This window comes from Chelon labrosus (genome assembly GCF_963514085.1).
Source record: "Chelon labrosus genome assembly, chromosome: 2".
NCBI classification, from domain to species: domain Eukaryota; kingdom Metazoa; phylum Chordata; class Actinopteri; order Mugiliformes; family Mugilidae; genus Chelon; species Chelon labrosus.
In genome coordinates, this window is record NC_140338.1 from 13,243,335 (window position 1) to 13,259,866 (window position 16,532).

A 16,532-nucleotide genomic window follows, 5' to 3' on the forward strand; every position below is an offset into this window, starting at 1 on the left:
CATATACCCGGTTGGTAAATGAGCAACTGGGTGAAGTAATTTAATATGGTTTTAGGACACAGACGGTGTTGTTTTGTGGCCGGTTCGACCACTTTGAATGTTTCTACTTGAGCCGCTAGAGGAGCTCTCTCACGCCGCTCCTAGTTTTATGTGTGAGGCATCGACGTGAACGAGGTTATTCAGTTGAATGTAAGAGCTAGCGTGATGATGCTAAGCTAGCTGTCAGCCAGGCATCCACGGGTTCTGCTGCCAGAGTTAGCTGCCGGATGCTCCCGGTCGTATCCTGCTGGCCGTCTTGACATTCCCTCAACATTCCCGGACGAATTCGTGTCGACTGACCAGAGTCCACGAATTCAGGTCCACTCCTGATCCAACCTTTTTCCCCCGCTAGCGCAACTTAGCTCGCCGGCTAGCGAGAGTGCACACTCGGAAGAACCGGACTGACGAGGTGAGTTAGCATACGGGCTAGCGGAATGTGCGGCTAATCGTGTAGCCGTCGCCGGGAGTGAGAGGAAAAGCCGGGGTCTGGTGATAGGGGAAGAGAGGCCTTGTGGTAAAGGTGGGGATGTCAGCGCGTCGGTATGTCGCTCAAAATGACGAATATTGCTCTCAGGCCTGTTTAACACAGATTAACTGTAAGCTAGCAATTTGGTGGAAGTTGCTAGTAACGCTACTAATGTTTTGCTACTAATGCTTAACGGCTACTAACCTAGCCATGGCAGCATTACAGCAGCTAGCTAATCAAGTCAACATCTATTCATTAAAGTGTTTAACTTTGCATATGGTGGTGTGTTTAAAAAACGCCTGGCTAACGTTACCCTGGTGATATTATTTTAGCTAACAGCGGCTAGCTAGCAGCTTTTCCGTTGCTTTGACTGGTTCGGTTCGGCTAACGAAACCAGGCTAGTAAAACTCAACCAGAGTAATATGTTCAATTGGAGTTAACAGTTAACTCGTTTTAGGAGTACGTGATGAGTCGTTTTTATATGCGCTGTAATTCAAGGAGCGTTTAAAGCAGTCAGGCAAAGTTCACGTCGGGGCTGCTCGCTTCGGGGCTTTGTTTGTCGTTTGGTCGCCAAACTTTTAAGTTTTGCTCTGTGACTTTGCAGAGTTAATCTCAAGGACCACACCCAGACAAGATGTCCCTTCATCAGTTTCTGTTGGAACCCATCACCTGCCACGCGTGGAACCGCGACAGGACACGTAAGGCTCAAATGTGTCCCTCTTGTCTTTGACTGTTACTATGCCAACTGTGTTCTCTAGTTGTCTACACCCCTCATATCATTAATTACAATTTCAGCTGACTAGAGTAAGATAAGACTGGCACTTGTTGTTTGTAATACTGGTTAAACTTGCACTGAGTCACCCTGCTCGGTATTTGGCACACACCAGAGAGACTGGTCTAGCGTGTCCGTTGTCTATATGTCCATCATTTTAACATGCCCTGTCTACTTTTTTATTTATTTGTTTCTCTTCAGAAATTGCCATCAGTCCTAACAACCATGAAGTTCATATCTACAAGAAGAGTGGGAACCAGTGGGTGAAGACCCACGAGCTGAAAGAACATAATGGACACATAACAGGTTTTTAATCAGACTGTTTAATCAGTTTAAGTCCTATCACTAATTAATCATAAATCACACAAAACAAACGTCAGCGTAACTGAATAAACATACATTCATACATAAATCTCAGAGGATTTCTTTGTGTCGAATCTTTTTAATCTTGTCAGTCTGTATTAATTTCCTTGCCGCCTTCAGTAATCACTTGTGTCTGTTTCTTGGCTGTTTTTTTTTAGGTATTGATTGGGCTCCCAAGAGTGACCGTATAGTGACGTGTGGAGCAGATCGTAACGCCTATGTGTGGTCCCAGAAGGAGGGTGTATGGAAGCCCACGCTGGTCATCCTCAGGATCAACCGGGCAGCCACGTTCGTGAAGTGGTCTCCGCTGGAGAACAAGTTCGCGGTCGGCAGCGGCGCCCGGCTCATCTCCGTCTGCTACTTCGAGTCTGAGAACGACTGGTGAGGCCACTAGTACCTCCATGACATGGTTTTTATTACTGTTGATATTTTGATAAATGGTGCAATTAACCTTTTTTTTTTTTTTTTTTTTAAATCCAGAGCAAACAAGCGCTATGTCCTTTGTTTAAATTGGTTTTGTGTGTGTGTGTACATAATTCTTGTCATATACTAATTCATCACTCTGGGACACGGTCTTGTTTGTCATCACCTGGTTAAAACTGAAGTACTTGATTGCAAACCACTTATGAACAAACCATCCTAAGCTCAGTAGACGTTTCTTTCCTGGCCCTGTGACAATCAGATGTTGCATTGCATTTTGTTGTTTCCTGCATTTTTGAGTGATAGCATTGTAAAACTGTCATCATGATTTATTATTTCCCATTCTTATCATTCTTGTAAGTTTTTAAGACGTATACTTGGTAGCATTTAGCTGACTGTGACAACTCAATAACAATAATAGCATACAGATTCTATTTGATGCCAGTTTCGGCATTGTTGTGCACCTTTGTACAAGTGTGTTAACTTTTCTACAGGAATCACAGAACATTTCAATCGCTTTGACTCCTGCTTCCGCTGAATCTGATATTCTTGCTGTGACATTTATAATAACTTTGTAGCGGTATGCTTTATCAATACAGTGGGTAAAACTAGACTGAGGCTATGGACGTGACACAAGAACAGACAGTAGCTAACTTATATGCACACTGGATAGGAGAGGAGTCTATGATGGTCTAAATGCGATCAGAGCTGATAAAGTTCACTCGGTTTCATTCACTGTACGTCAGAAGGTTGTTGATAATTATGTGTTTGAAAGTTTTAACCTTACAGTAAATGCCCTGTGAATAATCTTCCCGCTCTGTCTGTTTCAGGTGGGTGAGCAAGCACATCAAGAAGCCAATCCGCTCCACCATCCTCAGTCTGGACTGGCATCCAAACAATGTCCTGTTGGCTGCTGGGTCTTGTGACTTCAAATGCAGGTAAATCACATTTGCAAAGAGATGTCTTCAGTAGTTTGTAATGGGTCAAGTTGAAGACTAAATGACTGAAAACCAACCAACCTCTTTTTCTTTTTACCCTGCTCTCCACTCCCTCCCTCCCTCCCTCCTTCCCTCCCTCCTTCCCTCCCTCTCTGGCCTCCAGGGTGTTTTCAGCCTACATTAAGGAGGTGGAAGAGAAACCAGGCCCCACACCCTGGGGCAGCAAGATGCCATTTGGGGCAGTGCTAGCAGAATTTGGAGGAGCAGGTTGGCATTTGTGTCCCTTTCTATGTAACAGTAAAAGTCTTCTTTCATGTGACATGCAGTCAGCCTTTGAACTAAACTTTATATGCTTTTTTGTGCTCTTTGTGCCTTAGGTGGAGGGGGTTGGGTCCACTCTGTTTCTTTCTCTGCGTCTGGTAACCGCCTGGCCTGGGTCAGCCATGACAGCACTGTCACTGTGGTGGACAGCTCCAAGACGGCAAGGTAGAATTATTTCTACACAAACCAAAGTCTTTCTTAACGGTATTCTCGGATAAATCATTTGAATTATTTCAGCTATTTTTTTTAGCTACACAAACACCAACACATCAGGCTTTGCAGAGATTTTTTTGCAAGATCTGAATGTCAGTGCACATAGTGTAGCTGGAGCTTTGACTGAGTTTGTCAGTTGCCATCAATGAAATGATCCTGAAATGTTTTGACAATAAAACAAAAGTCAACTCCAGTGATCGCTGTTACAGTTAAGTTACAATGAAAAAAATACTGGGTGGAAATGCAGGATTTAGAACAAACATATTTTTTTTCCCACAGCATCAAAAAGCAGAAAAGGAGATCAGATGCTTGTCCTTTTAAACCAAAGAGGTTGGATAGGTATAGAGATTACTTTTGTCGAGCAACAAAACCGGGGGTGTGACTGAATGCCAAGCAATCTGATAATCTCAGGAAAAAGAAGTAACCGCTCTCATCTGATTAAAAACGGTCCCCCACGTATTTATCCTGTTAAAAGAGCAGTCCATTAAATTACAGACAACATTTACTAAATGAATGTGGCATTATTTCTTTCACCGCACTGACAATGGTTTTTAGTAAATTGTCTACTGTTGTACATTTGCAAATCAGATCATCTGCCACTAAGGCGAGGAAGTTAAACCAGGTGAACTAGCTCCAGGGCTAGACTAACATAATGACACGTTGTCAGCAGGTGACAGGAAGACGACCTCACTGGAAAACGACACACTGCAGCGATCAGACTCTAGTTTTTGTCCACAAAACCATAATCCATCCAATTCCACTATGTCTGTAGTATGCTGCCAGTTTAATCTTTAAGAGTGTGTTTGTCTGTGTTTAGTCCTTCACAGATGAAGACGGAGTTCCTTCCTCTCCTCAGTGTCATGTTTGTTTCCGAGAACAGTCTAGTAGCCGCGGTAAGAATAAAACGGCAACACGATCACATATTGCCATAAACGGATTTGTTGTGAAGAAGAAAAGCCGTAACGCATTTTCTTTGTCCTCAGGGCCACGACTGTTGCCCCATGCTGTTCCGCTGCGACGACGGTGGAACGCTGACATTTGTGTCGAAGCTCGATATCCCCAAGCAGAGCATCCAGAGGAACATCTCTGCCATGGAGCGCTTCAGGAACATGGACAAGAGAGCCACCACTGAGGACCGCAACACTACCCTGGACACGTTGCACCAGAACAGCATCACGTAGGTCACACACCAGCAGCATCTAAACAACAACTTTAATCACACACATAGCGCTTTACGTTTAGAAAAAGAGAATCAAAAATAGAATTATTTTGATATGATTACAATATTGAGTGCTTGCCATTACAACAGTTAGTCCATGTGCTTCAGGCTTTGTGTACATTGGTGTAAACAGAGATGAAACCTTTGCAGTTTTCTGCGTGAAACATAAAAATCCATAAAAGCTATAATGTAAAACAGGTTTATGACCGTTTTAGAGCCTGCCTGTTGAGTTGGATTATATGACACCAAGAGCTGTTTGTAATATTTTGTTCTCAACGCCAGTAGACTACATACTGTATTAGAAACATCTTCCAGTATAACAAATAGGACCATATCCCCCAAATATTACCAAAACTCCAGACCTGTAAGTGATCCTCTGTAGCACCTCTGTACAAAACAAAGGTAGGGTTTATTCCTGGGTCATGTTAGACTGCATTATCTTTAGCTTGGTGGTTTTAAACCCTTAAACAGAAGTTGTGTTTGGTTAATATTTGTAGGAATAAATTCTTGAAGAGGACCATACCTCTGCATCCAAGATGATAATAATAGTATTAATATTTTGTCTTCTTAAATGAAAATAATCTGCGTAACGACCACATGGGATCAGACGTCATCTTGTACCAGAGTAATTTTTGAAAAGTAGTTTGCTGTTGTATTGCAAAACGGTTAAATCTTTGCAACATTCATCCTTTTTCTCTGTCAGACATGGTGGAGAACAGGCACTGATGGCTGCTTGCACTCAAACTTTTGTCCTACAAAGCTGTGGTCTAATGTCACTAATGCCGGCGATGAGCAGCTGTAACACAAGCAGCGATTCTTGGCAGGCTCCGGGCATCGTTCATAAATGTGGGCAGTAATGAATGTAATTTAAAGTGCTGTAAGCAGCCACAGCTGATAAGAGACAAAACGTTTAAACGAACAAGGAAGAGATGTGGGAAATATAAAAACAAATTTAGAAACAGAAACCTGAGCTGTGTGTTAAAATTAGATTAGCACAATGCGTCACATTAATAAATCGCAGAAGATTTAAATGTTTCCATGGTTATGTTTCCTGCCTGTTATCACCATCCATCTATGGATATACATATCCTTTTATACAGAGGTGGCAAACATATTCACATTCTGTACTTAAGTAAAAGTACAGATACTTGTGTAAAAAATACTCTGGTAAAAGTAAAAGTACTGATTCAACTCCTTTATTCAAGTAAAAGTAAGAAAGTACAGGCTCTGAAATGTACTTAAGTTAAAAGTAAAAACGATTTTGCCATTAATGAAACAATACAACCAAAATGAAAAACGTTCTGACAGATTAATATAGACTGAACTGACCAGAGGTCCTGCATGAGCATCTGGATCATTTTTAATAATAAATTGAGGGTTATTGGGTTGTTGTTTTTTAAACCGATAGCTAGCAAGCGTTAGCTATATATAACACACACAACACAACATCGAACAGTTCTCTTAAATAAGGCCATGGATGGGGAATGTCTTTTAAAGCATTGCCGTCGGCACTACATCCCGGTTCACTTCCTTCCTCCATGCTGCTGGAGGTTCTCTCTCTAACTCTCCACACACTCGACACCTTCCCTCGGTCTGTCCCTCTTCTTCTTCGACTTTCCCTCTCTAGTCCGATTGATGCTCTAGTCATGTCCGATCATGTCACATGTTTTACAGCTTGTCGTCCGTGGAGGTTAAAAAAGTAACGAGCCTGTTTTTCCGGTGTAAGGAGTAGAAAGTACAGATATTTGTTTACAAATGTAGGGAGTAAAAGTAAAAAGACGTCAGAAAAAGAAATACTCAAGCAAAATACAGATACCTTAAGTACAGTAACAAAGTATTTATACTTCGTTACTTCCCACCTCTGCTTATATACATATACTTGTATGTTTGTAACAGACATTTTTTATTCAGTACATGTGAACCAGCCGCCACTAAGCTAACCAGCAACCATCTAACTAACAAATTAGCTAACAAATCTTTGTCCAGAGACAGGAGGAATTACAGGCAGTATAAAGGGGTCAAAAATAAAATTAACAATGTATGTAGCATATACAAAAGTGTATAAAAGCAATATATAAAAAACTATATATCCAAAATACAAAGTATATATAAAAAACAATAATATTCAGAGGTATGTATAAAATATTCGGCGTGTATATATTTGCAATAATATATGAAGATATTAGTTATATAGATATCATGTACACTATATATAGAGAGATAAATGAGATATATATTTTCAGTATTATCACCTCTTAAAAGCTGTTTGTATCTGCATGTGTGTCCCTTAGCCAAGTGTCTATCTACGAGGGAGACAAAAGGGATTGTCGCAAGTTCTGCACCACGGGCATCGATGGAGCGATGACCATTTGGGACTTCAAGGTAGAAACAAAACGTCGGAGCAGTTTTCTTTTGGAGTTTGATGTCCACCCGTCTTCCGGCGCCAACTCTCTCCTTGTGTTTACCTCCTCAGAGTCTAGAAGCTTCTATCCAGGGTCTCCGCATCATGTGAAGAAATCTTGTGAATGAAGGAAGAGACGCTGCGGGCTCACTTCTCTCCCCCCCGTCCCCGCCCCCGCCTCCCCACTCCTCACCCCTCCTCCCCCCTCCTCCCCCTTACCCACCTCACCCCCACCCCGCCCCTCCACTCTTGCAGTTCAGCCAGTAACATACATAACTGACCACCTTACCAAGTGTCTGTTGAAGCACTGATCAGACCGTAACACACTAATGTGGGCGTGTGCTCACATACACACACACACACTAAACTACACTTACACGCACTACACACTCACACACACTGAGCTGACGTGTGACATCACTGTTGATTTATTTTTTTTGTTTGTTTTTAAATGAAGGTTAACCAGGTGTCAAAGTGGGAAGGTCCTCTGACACGTATTAACGTGACGTGAACTGTGTGTTTTTATGTTCTCTAACCTCCTGTACCAAAAGTTGACACTAAAAAGGTGCGTTTTATCCAAAAATCTGACTGTATTTCACCTCAACCTTAACATGATCTCTGAATATCAGCACTTAGTAGGCACGATGGAGCATTCTTCAGCAGGTGAAGTCATTGTTAAGTTAAGACCAGAGGGTTATTGATATTCTGAGTACATGTTGCCGGTTGGCTGTTGAGAGCTGTACAGGTCTGATGGTGGAGAGAGAAAGCAGCTGTCTAAAACTCTGTGCAGAGTCATGGCTGCCCAGCACTAGGCTCTGTAGCTACTTCACTAAAACCACACGAGATGGAGGATTTCTATGTAACTGATCATGAGGTAGACATGAATAAAGATGAAATACATTTACAGTACACAACTCACTCGCCTGCTCTCTTCCTTTCGCACTCCTCAATCGTGTTTATGCAAAAGATTTTGTCGTAGCTAAATCGGTCCCGGTGAGACACAGTGGTGTGTGTGTGTGGAGTTTGCATGTTCTCCCTGTGTCTGCATGGGTTCTCTCTGGGTACTCCAGCTTCCTCCCACTGTCCAAAGACATGATGGTTAGGTTAATTGGTGATTCTAAATTGACCGTAGGTGTGAGTGTGAATAGTTGTTTGTCTCTTTGTGTTAGCCTGGCTTAAATGAATGAATGAATGAATATATCAGTCCCTCTTTAAGTGTCCCAGCTATGATGGTGTAAAACAATGAGGTGCAAGGTACACTGTGAAATTTAGTGGTGAATAAAAGTTTGTTTCCACTCCAATTACCCTGAACTTTTAGTTCCAGGAACTGAAGTACCTCGAATTGGCATTGCTTGTTTTTACATATTATATTTGCATGTAGCCCTGTGGCCTGTCCGGGGTGTACCCCGCCTCTCGCCCGATGACAGCTGGGATAGGCTCCAACCCCCCCCCCACACACACACACACACACACACACACACCCACACCCTTAACAGGACAAGCGGTTACAGAAGATGAATGAATGAATATTTGCATGTGTGACTATACAGAAAGCTGCTCCGCTCCAGTAGGTGGCGGGATGTAACCGTAATGTCAACAAGCATGGAGGACATTGTGGCCGTCGGGATTTTTCTGCTTGCAAATGGGTTCATTGTTTCAGTGCAGGAACAGCAAAGGCAACCAGATTTTTACGATCGACTGATTACAATCTGACTGAAACGCAGTCGCCTCGACCAGTTGAAAACGTCCAGCGCTGCAAGCCTCACCTCGAATTTCCCCTACTTTTGAAAAGTACTACCTCCTGAGCAAGGACTGTTTGTGGAGGGTTCAAACAATTTCCACAGAACCTGCGTCTTGGGCTTTTTACTATATTTTTTATTTCTTTAATTGTGACTGCATGAAACCGTGTGCGTTGAGCTGCAGGTGTACCAAAGCATGTGCAAGATGGTAGCAAAGATTATACGGTGATACTGATGAATAAAAGGCAAAGGATACCTTCAAGTAGCAATAGACCAGGTGGCCTTGAGGAGACCTGTACTTGTACGATTACACAGATAGAAGGAGATCAAGAAGCTGTTTCAAGTCTTGAATCTGACATGAAAGGAGAACTGTCTAAGTAGGATCAGAGTCGCCACTTCAGTCTGTAAATTCCTGTATTTTATCAGCAACTTGCCAGAACTTTTATGCCTCAAATCTGAGCACACAAGGGCTCCCTTAAGTAATATTAAAGATGAGATACAGGGGTCGGGTTGCGTGTGATTAAGACCTGACGTCTAGGTGTGTAGTTCCTAAAATCTCCTAGTGTGAAGTAAAAGACAGAGCACACCGTGGAACTTAGCTAGAAGCTCTGACTTGTAGATTTGACCCGACTGCCAGTTTTCTAATCTTCTCCAACTAACCCCAAGTGGAAATTATGAGCAGTGGGGAAAATCCAGCTCTGCCACACGAAGGAGCCTGAGACGACACCGGGTGCTGATTTCAAGTTCCAAAAGAAAATGTGAGGGGTGTTTTTCAAAAAAGCACAAAAGCTTGGGATATCTGATCTGCTTTAAAAAAAGAATAAAAGAGAAACCGGGGCAAATGCCTCCCTCTCTTCCCTGTTCTACAGTTTAGTTTTCTTCCCTCCTCTTTAACTAGTTCCTCTTTCTTTATGCAGAAGCAACCATCGGTCCCTCCCCCTTTTTTTCCGTGTCTTTCATGCTTTTTTTTTTTGCCTCCCCCCACAGTTTAAGCCTCCTCCTTTTTGAATAACATTGTATTGTGTTCATGCTCCACCCTCTCTTCCTACTTTTGCCAATCTTACCTTCCTATCCCCCCCTTTGTTCATATTAATATATCAAAACTTTGTCCACATTTCACATGTTACACCCATGATTTCTTTTCCACCCTGAACCAAACCTGCCTACACTTCCTGTATGTCTCCCTCTTCTGAGTTTCACTGTACCCTCCTCCACTTCCCCCTCTGACCTCTCCTCCCTCTCTTCAGCTCAGCCTCCCTCTTCTTGAGCTCACTCTGTCGTTGGCGTTCGCGTTGACTGGCCAGAGTCCGCGAGCTGAGCACCCTCTTCTTCATTTGATCCTCTTCCTCCCTCTTCTTTCTCTCTCTCCTATCTCTGTAGCTATTCATCCATTCATTTCCGTCCGGCCCTCGGGGTAAGTAGCCTAGAAAATATTTAACAGTTGACTGAGTATGCTTTGACATGTCCTGCTCACACACCCACCCACCCACACACACACACACACACACACACACACACTTTGGAAGTTTAATGCATTTTCAGGAAAGAAAACACAAAGTGTGCAACAGGCAATCCTGCTGCCCACACACACTCACTCAGAGCAAGTAAAAATGTGGATATTGCGTAACATTTGTTTTTAAGTTAGTGCCAGTAGAGGGATTGTGATGGAGGTGGTTGAAGTTGTTTCCTGGTGTTCTGCTTCAACAGTTGAGTGTAGTTTGTTTTAAAGGAACGTGTGTTACCTTTGACCTGCATAGTTCCTCTCATACCCCGGAAAGTCTGGATTTCATTAACACAACTTGATAAGCTCAGTGTTTTTCCAGTTAAAAACAACTGATGCAGTGTTTTAATCGTGAAAGTACCTCAAGTAGTTTGGTTCATCTCATAATTCTATAATCATATCTGTAAATTTCATTAACTTCCGTCACGTCTTTCTTTGCCTTTTACTGCGACTTCCTTTTAACAAGAGCATCGAAACTTCTGTTTTTCTAGACCTGACAGTTTGCAGCCCACCAGCCCCTGGTTCCTCTCCCCACTCACTTCCTGGTCTGTTTGTGACTTCTGATTGGCTATGGCGTACCATAGTTTCCTGCTGGAACCAATTAGCTGCCATGCCTGGAACAAAGATCGCTCCCGTAAGTCAGTCCGCCTTCTCTGATTGGACGCTTGTACTTCAGTGCTCTAAGTGGTCTTATCTTAGTGCTGTGCACTGTTAATCACAAACATCCTGGTACATCTTACTTAGAGACTGGAGTCTGCGTCAAAGAATGAGCACTGTAATAGGCAGCGGTCTGTGGGCTGCCTATTACCAGGTGGGAGAAGGTATTTCCTGTTTCCTGTAACAGCGAGGGTGGCGTCTTGAGGCCTTACTGAGAGGCTCTTGTGCTCCGCTAACCAGAGGAAACCAATGCCATATTTGGCTGTTTTGATCGGTGCTTCGGTTTCTGGGCAAAGCGGATGTTACAGAAGCCTGTGGTCGAGTCATAGAGTCATAGAGTTGCAGTTTCAATACAAATGGCAAGCTCAACATTAAAGTTTATTCATCTTGCACTCAAAAATGCACACTGAAGCACTCATGCCGCTGTCCTCAGACAAACACTGCTTCTGACTCATCTGCTGACTGAAACATCCTGGTTTGCTACAACATTATTGAGAGGGAGGTTGCCGTTCTTGTCTATTTAAAGATACCATGTGTCTGTGTGCCGCCTCCAGGCAGATACATACTGTATTTCTCTACTTTCCTGCTCTCGTGCACCCAGTCAGCTGTTCTATGTTCCGCTCCAGCGATCAGCTCGTCTAAAACCCATGTCAGTCACATTGTTCTTTGTCCTCGCACTGATGAATTTCCTGTTTTTATGTTATATTGATTTTCAACAATCTCTCTCTCTGCTGATGCACAGTGGAAGGCTTACATTGTGTTTTTTTTTGTGCTGCAGAGATCGCCCTGTGCCCCAACAACCATGAGGTCCACATCTACAAGAAAGATGGGACCAAGTGGAACAAGATCCATGAGCTGAAGGAGCACAATGGGCAGGTGACAGGTGAGATTTGGAAAAGCACACTTAAAACACACACACAGTCAATGTTACAATAAAAAAAATGCAAGATTTTTCTTTAGGTTTCTTTTCCACATGAGAAAAAAGCATCATCTAGCGGCAAACAACTGAGGGTTCACCTATCTTTATAAAAAAAATGTCAAAAGAGATACAGCAGATAAACAAATCTGAGGATGTAAAAGGAAAGATCCACATTTTGGTGATTGACATCGTAGAGATGGAGATAGATTGACCTAGAACCACTTGCATATGCTTGAAACAATAATAGAGAAGTGGGAGTTACAAATGTAACCTGGGTTCTATGAATTTACTGACTCTGGCGATCAGGAAGAACGAAGTAGAACCCAGGTAGGGTTGGAGAGTGCTGAAAGAAGTGAAGAGTAACGGACTGAGACACAAGAGACCTGTGTAATTACTTTCCTTAACAGTAGGTGGCGACATACCCTCAGAACTGTAGCTTTAACGCCAACAATAGCCAATGAACCCGGCTCAAAATATGGACTGGAAACATGCAAAATAAATCTTCCTAATGAAAATATTATATCATCCTATCTCCTCCTGGGTACAGGTTACACAATTGTTGACAATGAGTTTCTCTTCTCTCCAGGTATTGACTGGGCTCCAGACAGTAACCGTATCGTCACCTGTGGAGCGGATCGTAACGCCTACGTGTGGACCCTGAAAGAGGGAACATGGAAGCCCACCCTGGTCATCCTCAGGATCAATCGCGCCGCTCGCTGCGTGAAATGGTCGCCGAAAGAGAACAAGTTTGCTGTTGGCAGCGGCTCACGTCTCATCTCTATCTGTTACTTTGAGCAGGAGAATGACTGGTGAGGTGGCAGGGACTCTAAATTAGGGTCTCTAATTTACATGAAAGACTGTATTCGATGATTCGGTGGGTTCTAGCACGGTGTGTTGTTACCTTGCAGGTGGGTGTGCAAGCACATCAAGAAGCCGATCCGCTCTACCATCCTGAGTTTGGACTGGCACCCCAACAACGTCCTGCTGGCTGCTGGGTCCTGTGACTTCAAATGCAGGTACTTCTGTCTTGATGTAACCTTTTTAACTCAAACTTTATTTTTTAACTTTAACTTAAAAAACGCAAACATGTCTTTATAGATGACATCTGACATCTTATTTTCTCAATTAACAGTGCATCCCAACTGCTCTATCCCACAGGGTGTTTTCTGCCTACATAAAGGAGGTGGAGGAGAAGCCTGGCCCCACTCCCTGGGGCAGCAAGATGCCATTTGGGGAGGTGCTGTTTGAGTCTGGAGGATCCGGAGCAACATCTCAGACCTCAGGAGGAGGCGGTGGTTGGGTGCACAGCGTATGCTTCTCACACTCCGGCAACCGCCTGGCCTGGACCTCCCACGACTCTACTGTGTCTGTCGCCGAGGGCGGCAAGACTGGCACGTAAGAGAAAACGGGACAACATACCTGGATGTGTGTGTGTGTGTGTGTGTTTTTATATGTGTTGAACACTGTTTTTTTTATTTTATGACATCCACAGGGTGAACAGTCTGAGCTCAGAGACGCTTCCTCTGCTGTGTGTCACCTTCATCACTGAGAACAGCTTAATAGCAGCTGTAAGTAATCAATATGTACACATAATAGCATTTATTTACAGTTCATATATTCAGATGTAATCCCTAAATTAAAGTGAGCCCTCCCTTTAAATCCTTCATATTATAACATGGTGTATTTTTTTTCAACTGACACACGACCTGCCATCAAAATAAATACTCAACATTCAAAATATCCATATATAGTATCCCCCTAGCTCCGGCTGCTTTCATCCTGCTGTGTTTCTGTTCCTTCAGGGCCATGACTGTTACCCGGTGCTGTTTGTATATGATGGTGCCAAGGGCAGCTTGACATTTGGTGGCAAGCTGGATGTTCCTAAGCAGGCAGCCCAGAAGGGCATCAGCGCCAGGGAGCGTTTCCAGAACCTCGATCGCCGTGCCTCGGAAACCCAGAGCACCGAGAAGGACCTGAACACTCTCCATAAGAACAGCATCAGGTCGGGAGGACATAAGAGCTCTGAGTTTGGGCTGATAAAAAACTGGGGTGGTTTAGCTTGAATAGGCAACTAGAAAAGAAAAATGTAAGGTCTGAGTGATGTGTGCGTGGGCAGGGTTTGTCTATCGTGTGATTAAAGATCTTGTAGAGGACTGAAGAGAATAAAGTGGTGGAAATAACTATTACCTCCATAAGTACTCTAAATATTGTACTCGACATATTGTAAAATTAAGCAGAAAAATATCCAGTAAACCTAAATAGACATTATAGCTATTTAAAATCTGTGCAGTGTGAAAGGTATTGTCATTATACTCTTTGTTAAAGTAGGTGTGATTTTCCCACACAGTATGTTAACACCCAGTGTTTGTGTATTTCAATCTTATTTCAGCCAAATCTCTTTGCTGGAAGGAGGAAGAAACCAGTGCACCAAGTTCTGCACCACCGGCATGGACGGAGGAATGGGCATCTGGGATGTCAAGGTAACACACACACCCTCCCATACGCCGTCAGACCTTCAGATTTTGATATTAGCTGTGTAATTTACGTGTTCATCAATGTCTTTTCAGACTCTGGAGTCTGCTATGAAGAACCTGAAGATAGTCTAAACTGAAGTTTACATTTATCTGCCCAAAGTATAGCCACTTCAGGATATATGAAGAAAACTGCTGCCTTATTACACAAAGCTTTTTGGCCACATTTTAATCAGGTATTTTTCTTTTATACGTTGTAGTCAAACGATCAGACTTCAGGTCAAACAGTGTTTGTAAAGCATCTGACGAGGTTGTTAAATTCATCGCTGTATACAGAGAGACTGAGAACGGGCCTGCAAATGGTACTTGATGAGTTAGATTAGTGCAGAGATCTCAGTGTGAGACGAATGCTTACAGCAGGTATTTTATATTAATCATGATGAAAGGCTGCAGTTCTGGTTAAAAGCTTATGCTGGTCATAATATGCACTTAATAAATGATTGCTGTTTCAATACTCAACGGCCTTGTGATTCATTACAAATGTGTGTGTGTGTGTGTGTGTGTGTGTGTGTGTGTGTGTGTGTGTGAGAGAGAATGTTCACGGTTCATCTTGAAAGAGATTTTTCATTTATTAATTAATGCGTCATTCAAAGAAGAAAGTGAAATGGGGAAAAGGCTGCCGCTGTGTTGAGCTTGTAACAAGCAGCAGTCTAGATCTAGATAAATGAAGCCGATGCAGAAATGCAAAACGTTGCAGTTCCTTGAATGACCACTTGAGGTTGACTCTAAAAGCGAGCCAGTCCCCATAGACCTCCAAGTTAAAATTTCCAACTTTACAGAAAAATGAACACATTTACAGCCTTGTAAAAAAACACAGACTTCATTCAAGCTTATTGTCTAGAGCAGGGGTGTCAAACATACGGCCCGGGGGCCAAAATCGGCTCGCCAGAGGGTCCAGTCTAGCCTGCGGGATGAATTTTGCAAAGCTCGGAAATTACATTAAAAACATTAACTGCAAAATTTCCAATAAAAACTGCTATTTAGTAAGAGTTGTCGACATAACACAACACTGAGACCTAGAACTAAACAGCAACTGCACTATTTTCTGAAATTTCCAGTTGTTCATTACATGTTTTGTAATAGTACAGTTCATTACATGTAAAATTTTCATAACATACTTGTTCTTCTTTGCACTAAAACAAAGTTTAACATCTGGAGTCTGCATTATCTATAAGTTAACATGCTATTGTGTTACTGGGTCGGCCCGCTTGGGATCAAATTGGGCTGTATATGGCCCCTGAACTAAAATGAGTTTGACACCCCTGGTCTAGAGAGTCATGGGGGGTCTAGACTAGAGCCTATCCCACCTGTCACTGATGAGGAACCAGCTGGTCAGAGCGGGGGTAGCTGGTGATGCACAAAGGCCTTCCAGGGCGAGGCCACGGCACTGTGCTGTGGTTTCAAGATGGTGGGCCAGGACCAGCGGGTGACCAAATGGAAGTCCCACTCCGGGCCTGCATGAGCGACCCAACGGCAAAGCTGTCAGCCCTCAGCCCAACCTGCCGGAAGTGTGTTGCTTCGGGTGAAGGAGGACTGGGGTAAGTCATCAGGTCAGGTTCCCCTGGTGAAGGCTAGCAGCCCTCACCGTCCAATCCTGATACCTTACTACTGTAAGGTACGCAGGGTCGGGCAGTGAGGGGGATGGTTTAACTATTTAAATGATATAAAGGCCATGCGTAATTACAGATGTTGCAGTTTTGAGTGACTGGTGCGTGCCATCACAAGTTGCTAGCTGCTAGCCTCAGCTCCAGTCTTTGCAGTTAAGGCGGAGTCAGGCAATACCAAGATGGCGGCAACCAGTGCCACACATGCTGATCTTCAGAAGTCCTATGGGTGACTTCACAGAGGGTTTAGTACGTCAATGGTTTGAAACATCTTTCTGTAAATATGTGTATAGTCTCCAAATATAGTCGGGATAATAACCACGGTGACATCACTGTGACATCATCAGGGTGATGTGTTTTCATGAAACAGCAGAGAGCAGTGCAAGTCATATAGTGAACCGAGCTAAGCAGCCCTTCAGACAATGCTTC

At 43.2% G+C, this 16,532-nt stretch overlaps 2 protein-coding genes across 3 annotated transcripts; both read left to right on the plus strand.

Annotated features, from left to right (window-relative positions):
- The first annotated feature begins 29 nt into the window (after nt 1-29).
- Nucleotides 30-8,066, plus strand: arpc1a (actin related protein 2/3 complex, subunit 1A). Of its 2 annotated transcripts, none has more exons than XM_084559636.1 (11): nt 30-448; nt 1,110-1,203; nt 1,479-1,583; nt 1,799-2,021; nt 2,891-2,998; nt 3,162-3,265; nt 3,376-3,484; nt 4,350-4,425; nt 4,516-4,709; nt 7,043-7,133; nt 7,225-8,066. In XM_084559636.1, the coding sequence occupies exons 2-11, from the start codon at nt 1,140-1,142 to the stop codon at nt 7,261-7,263; spliced, it is 1,113 nt and encodes a 370-aa protein (XP_084415762.1). In that variant the 5' UTR covers nt 30-448; nt 1,110-1,139; the 3' UTR covers nt 7,264-8,066. The 2 variants fall into 2 exon arrangements, with proteins under 2 accessions (XP_084415762.1, XP_084415763.1); XM_084559637.1 differs by lacking the exon at nt 30-448 and adding an exon at nt 491-559.
- Nucleotides 8,067-10,120: 2,054 nt separating this feature from the next.
- On the plus strand, nt 10,121-14,965 carry arpc1b (actin related protein 2/3 complex, subunit 1B). The gene is made up of 10 exons (XM_084572144.1): nt 10,121-10,305; nt 10,884-11,026; nt 11,828-11,932; nt 12,555-12,777; nt 12,877-12,984; nt 13,127-13,363; nt 13,461-13,536; nt 13,771-13,970; nt 14,358-14,448; nt 14,536-14,965. The coding sequence occupies exons 2-10, from the start codon at nt 10,963-10,965 to the stop codon at nt 14,572-14,574; spliced, it is 1,143 nt and encodes a 380-aa protein (XP_084428270.1). The 5' UTR covers nt 10,121-10,305; nt 10,884-10,962; the 3' UTR covers nt 14,575-14,965.
- Nucleotides 14,966-16,532: the final 1,567 nt, after the last annotated feature.

Coding starts and splice junctions, on each gene's coding strand:
- arpc1a (XM_084559636.1), top strand. CDS start 1,140: ATGTCCCTTCATCAGTTTCTGTTGGAACCCATCACCTGCCACGCGTGG. Junction 3,266..3,375: donor AGCAGAATTTGGAGGAGCAG/GTTGGCATTTGT, acceptor TTTGTGCCTTAG/GTGGAGGGGGTTGGGTCCAC. Junction 3,485..4,349: donor GACAGCTCCAAGACGGCAAG/GTAGAATTATTT, acceptor GTCTGTGTTTAG/TCCTTCACAGATGAAGACGG.
- arpc1b (XM_084572144.1), top strand. CDS start 10,963: ATGGCGTACCATAGTTTCCTGCTGGAACCAATTAGCTGCCATGCCTGG. Junction 12,778..12,876: donor TTTGAGCAGGAGAATGACTG/GTGAGGTGGCAG, acceptor GTTACCTTGCAG/GTGGGTGTGCAAGCACATCA. Junction 13,537..13,770: donor AGAACAGCTTAATAGCAGCT/GTAAGTAATCAA, acceptor CTGTTCCTTCAG/GGCCATGACTGTTACCCGGT.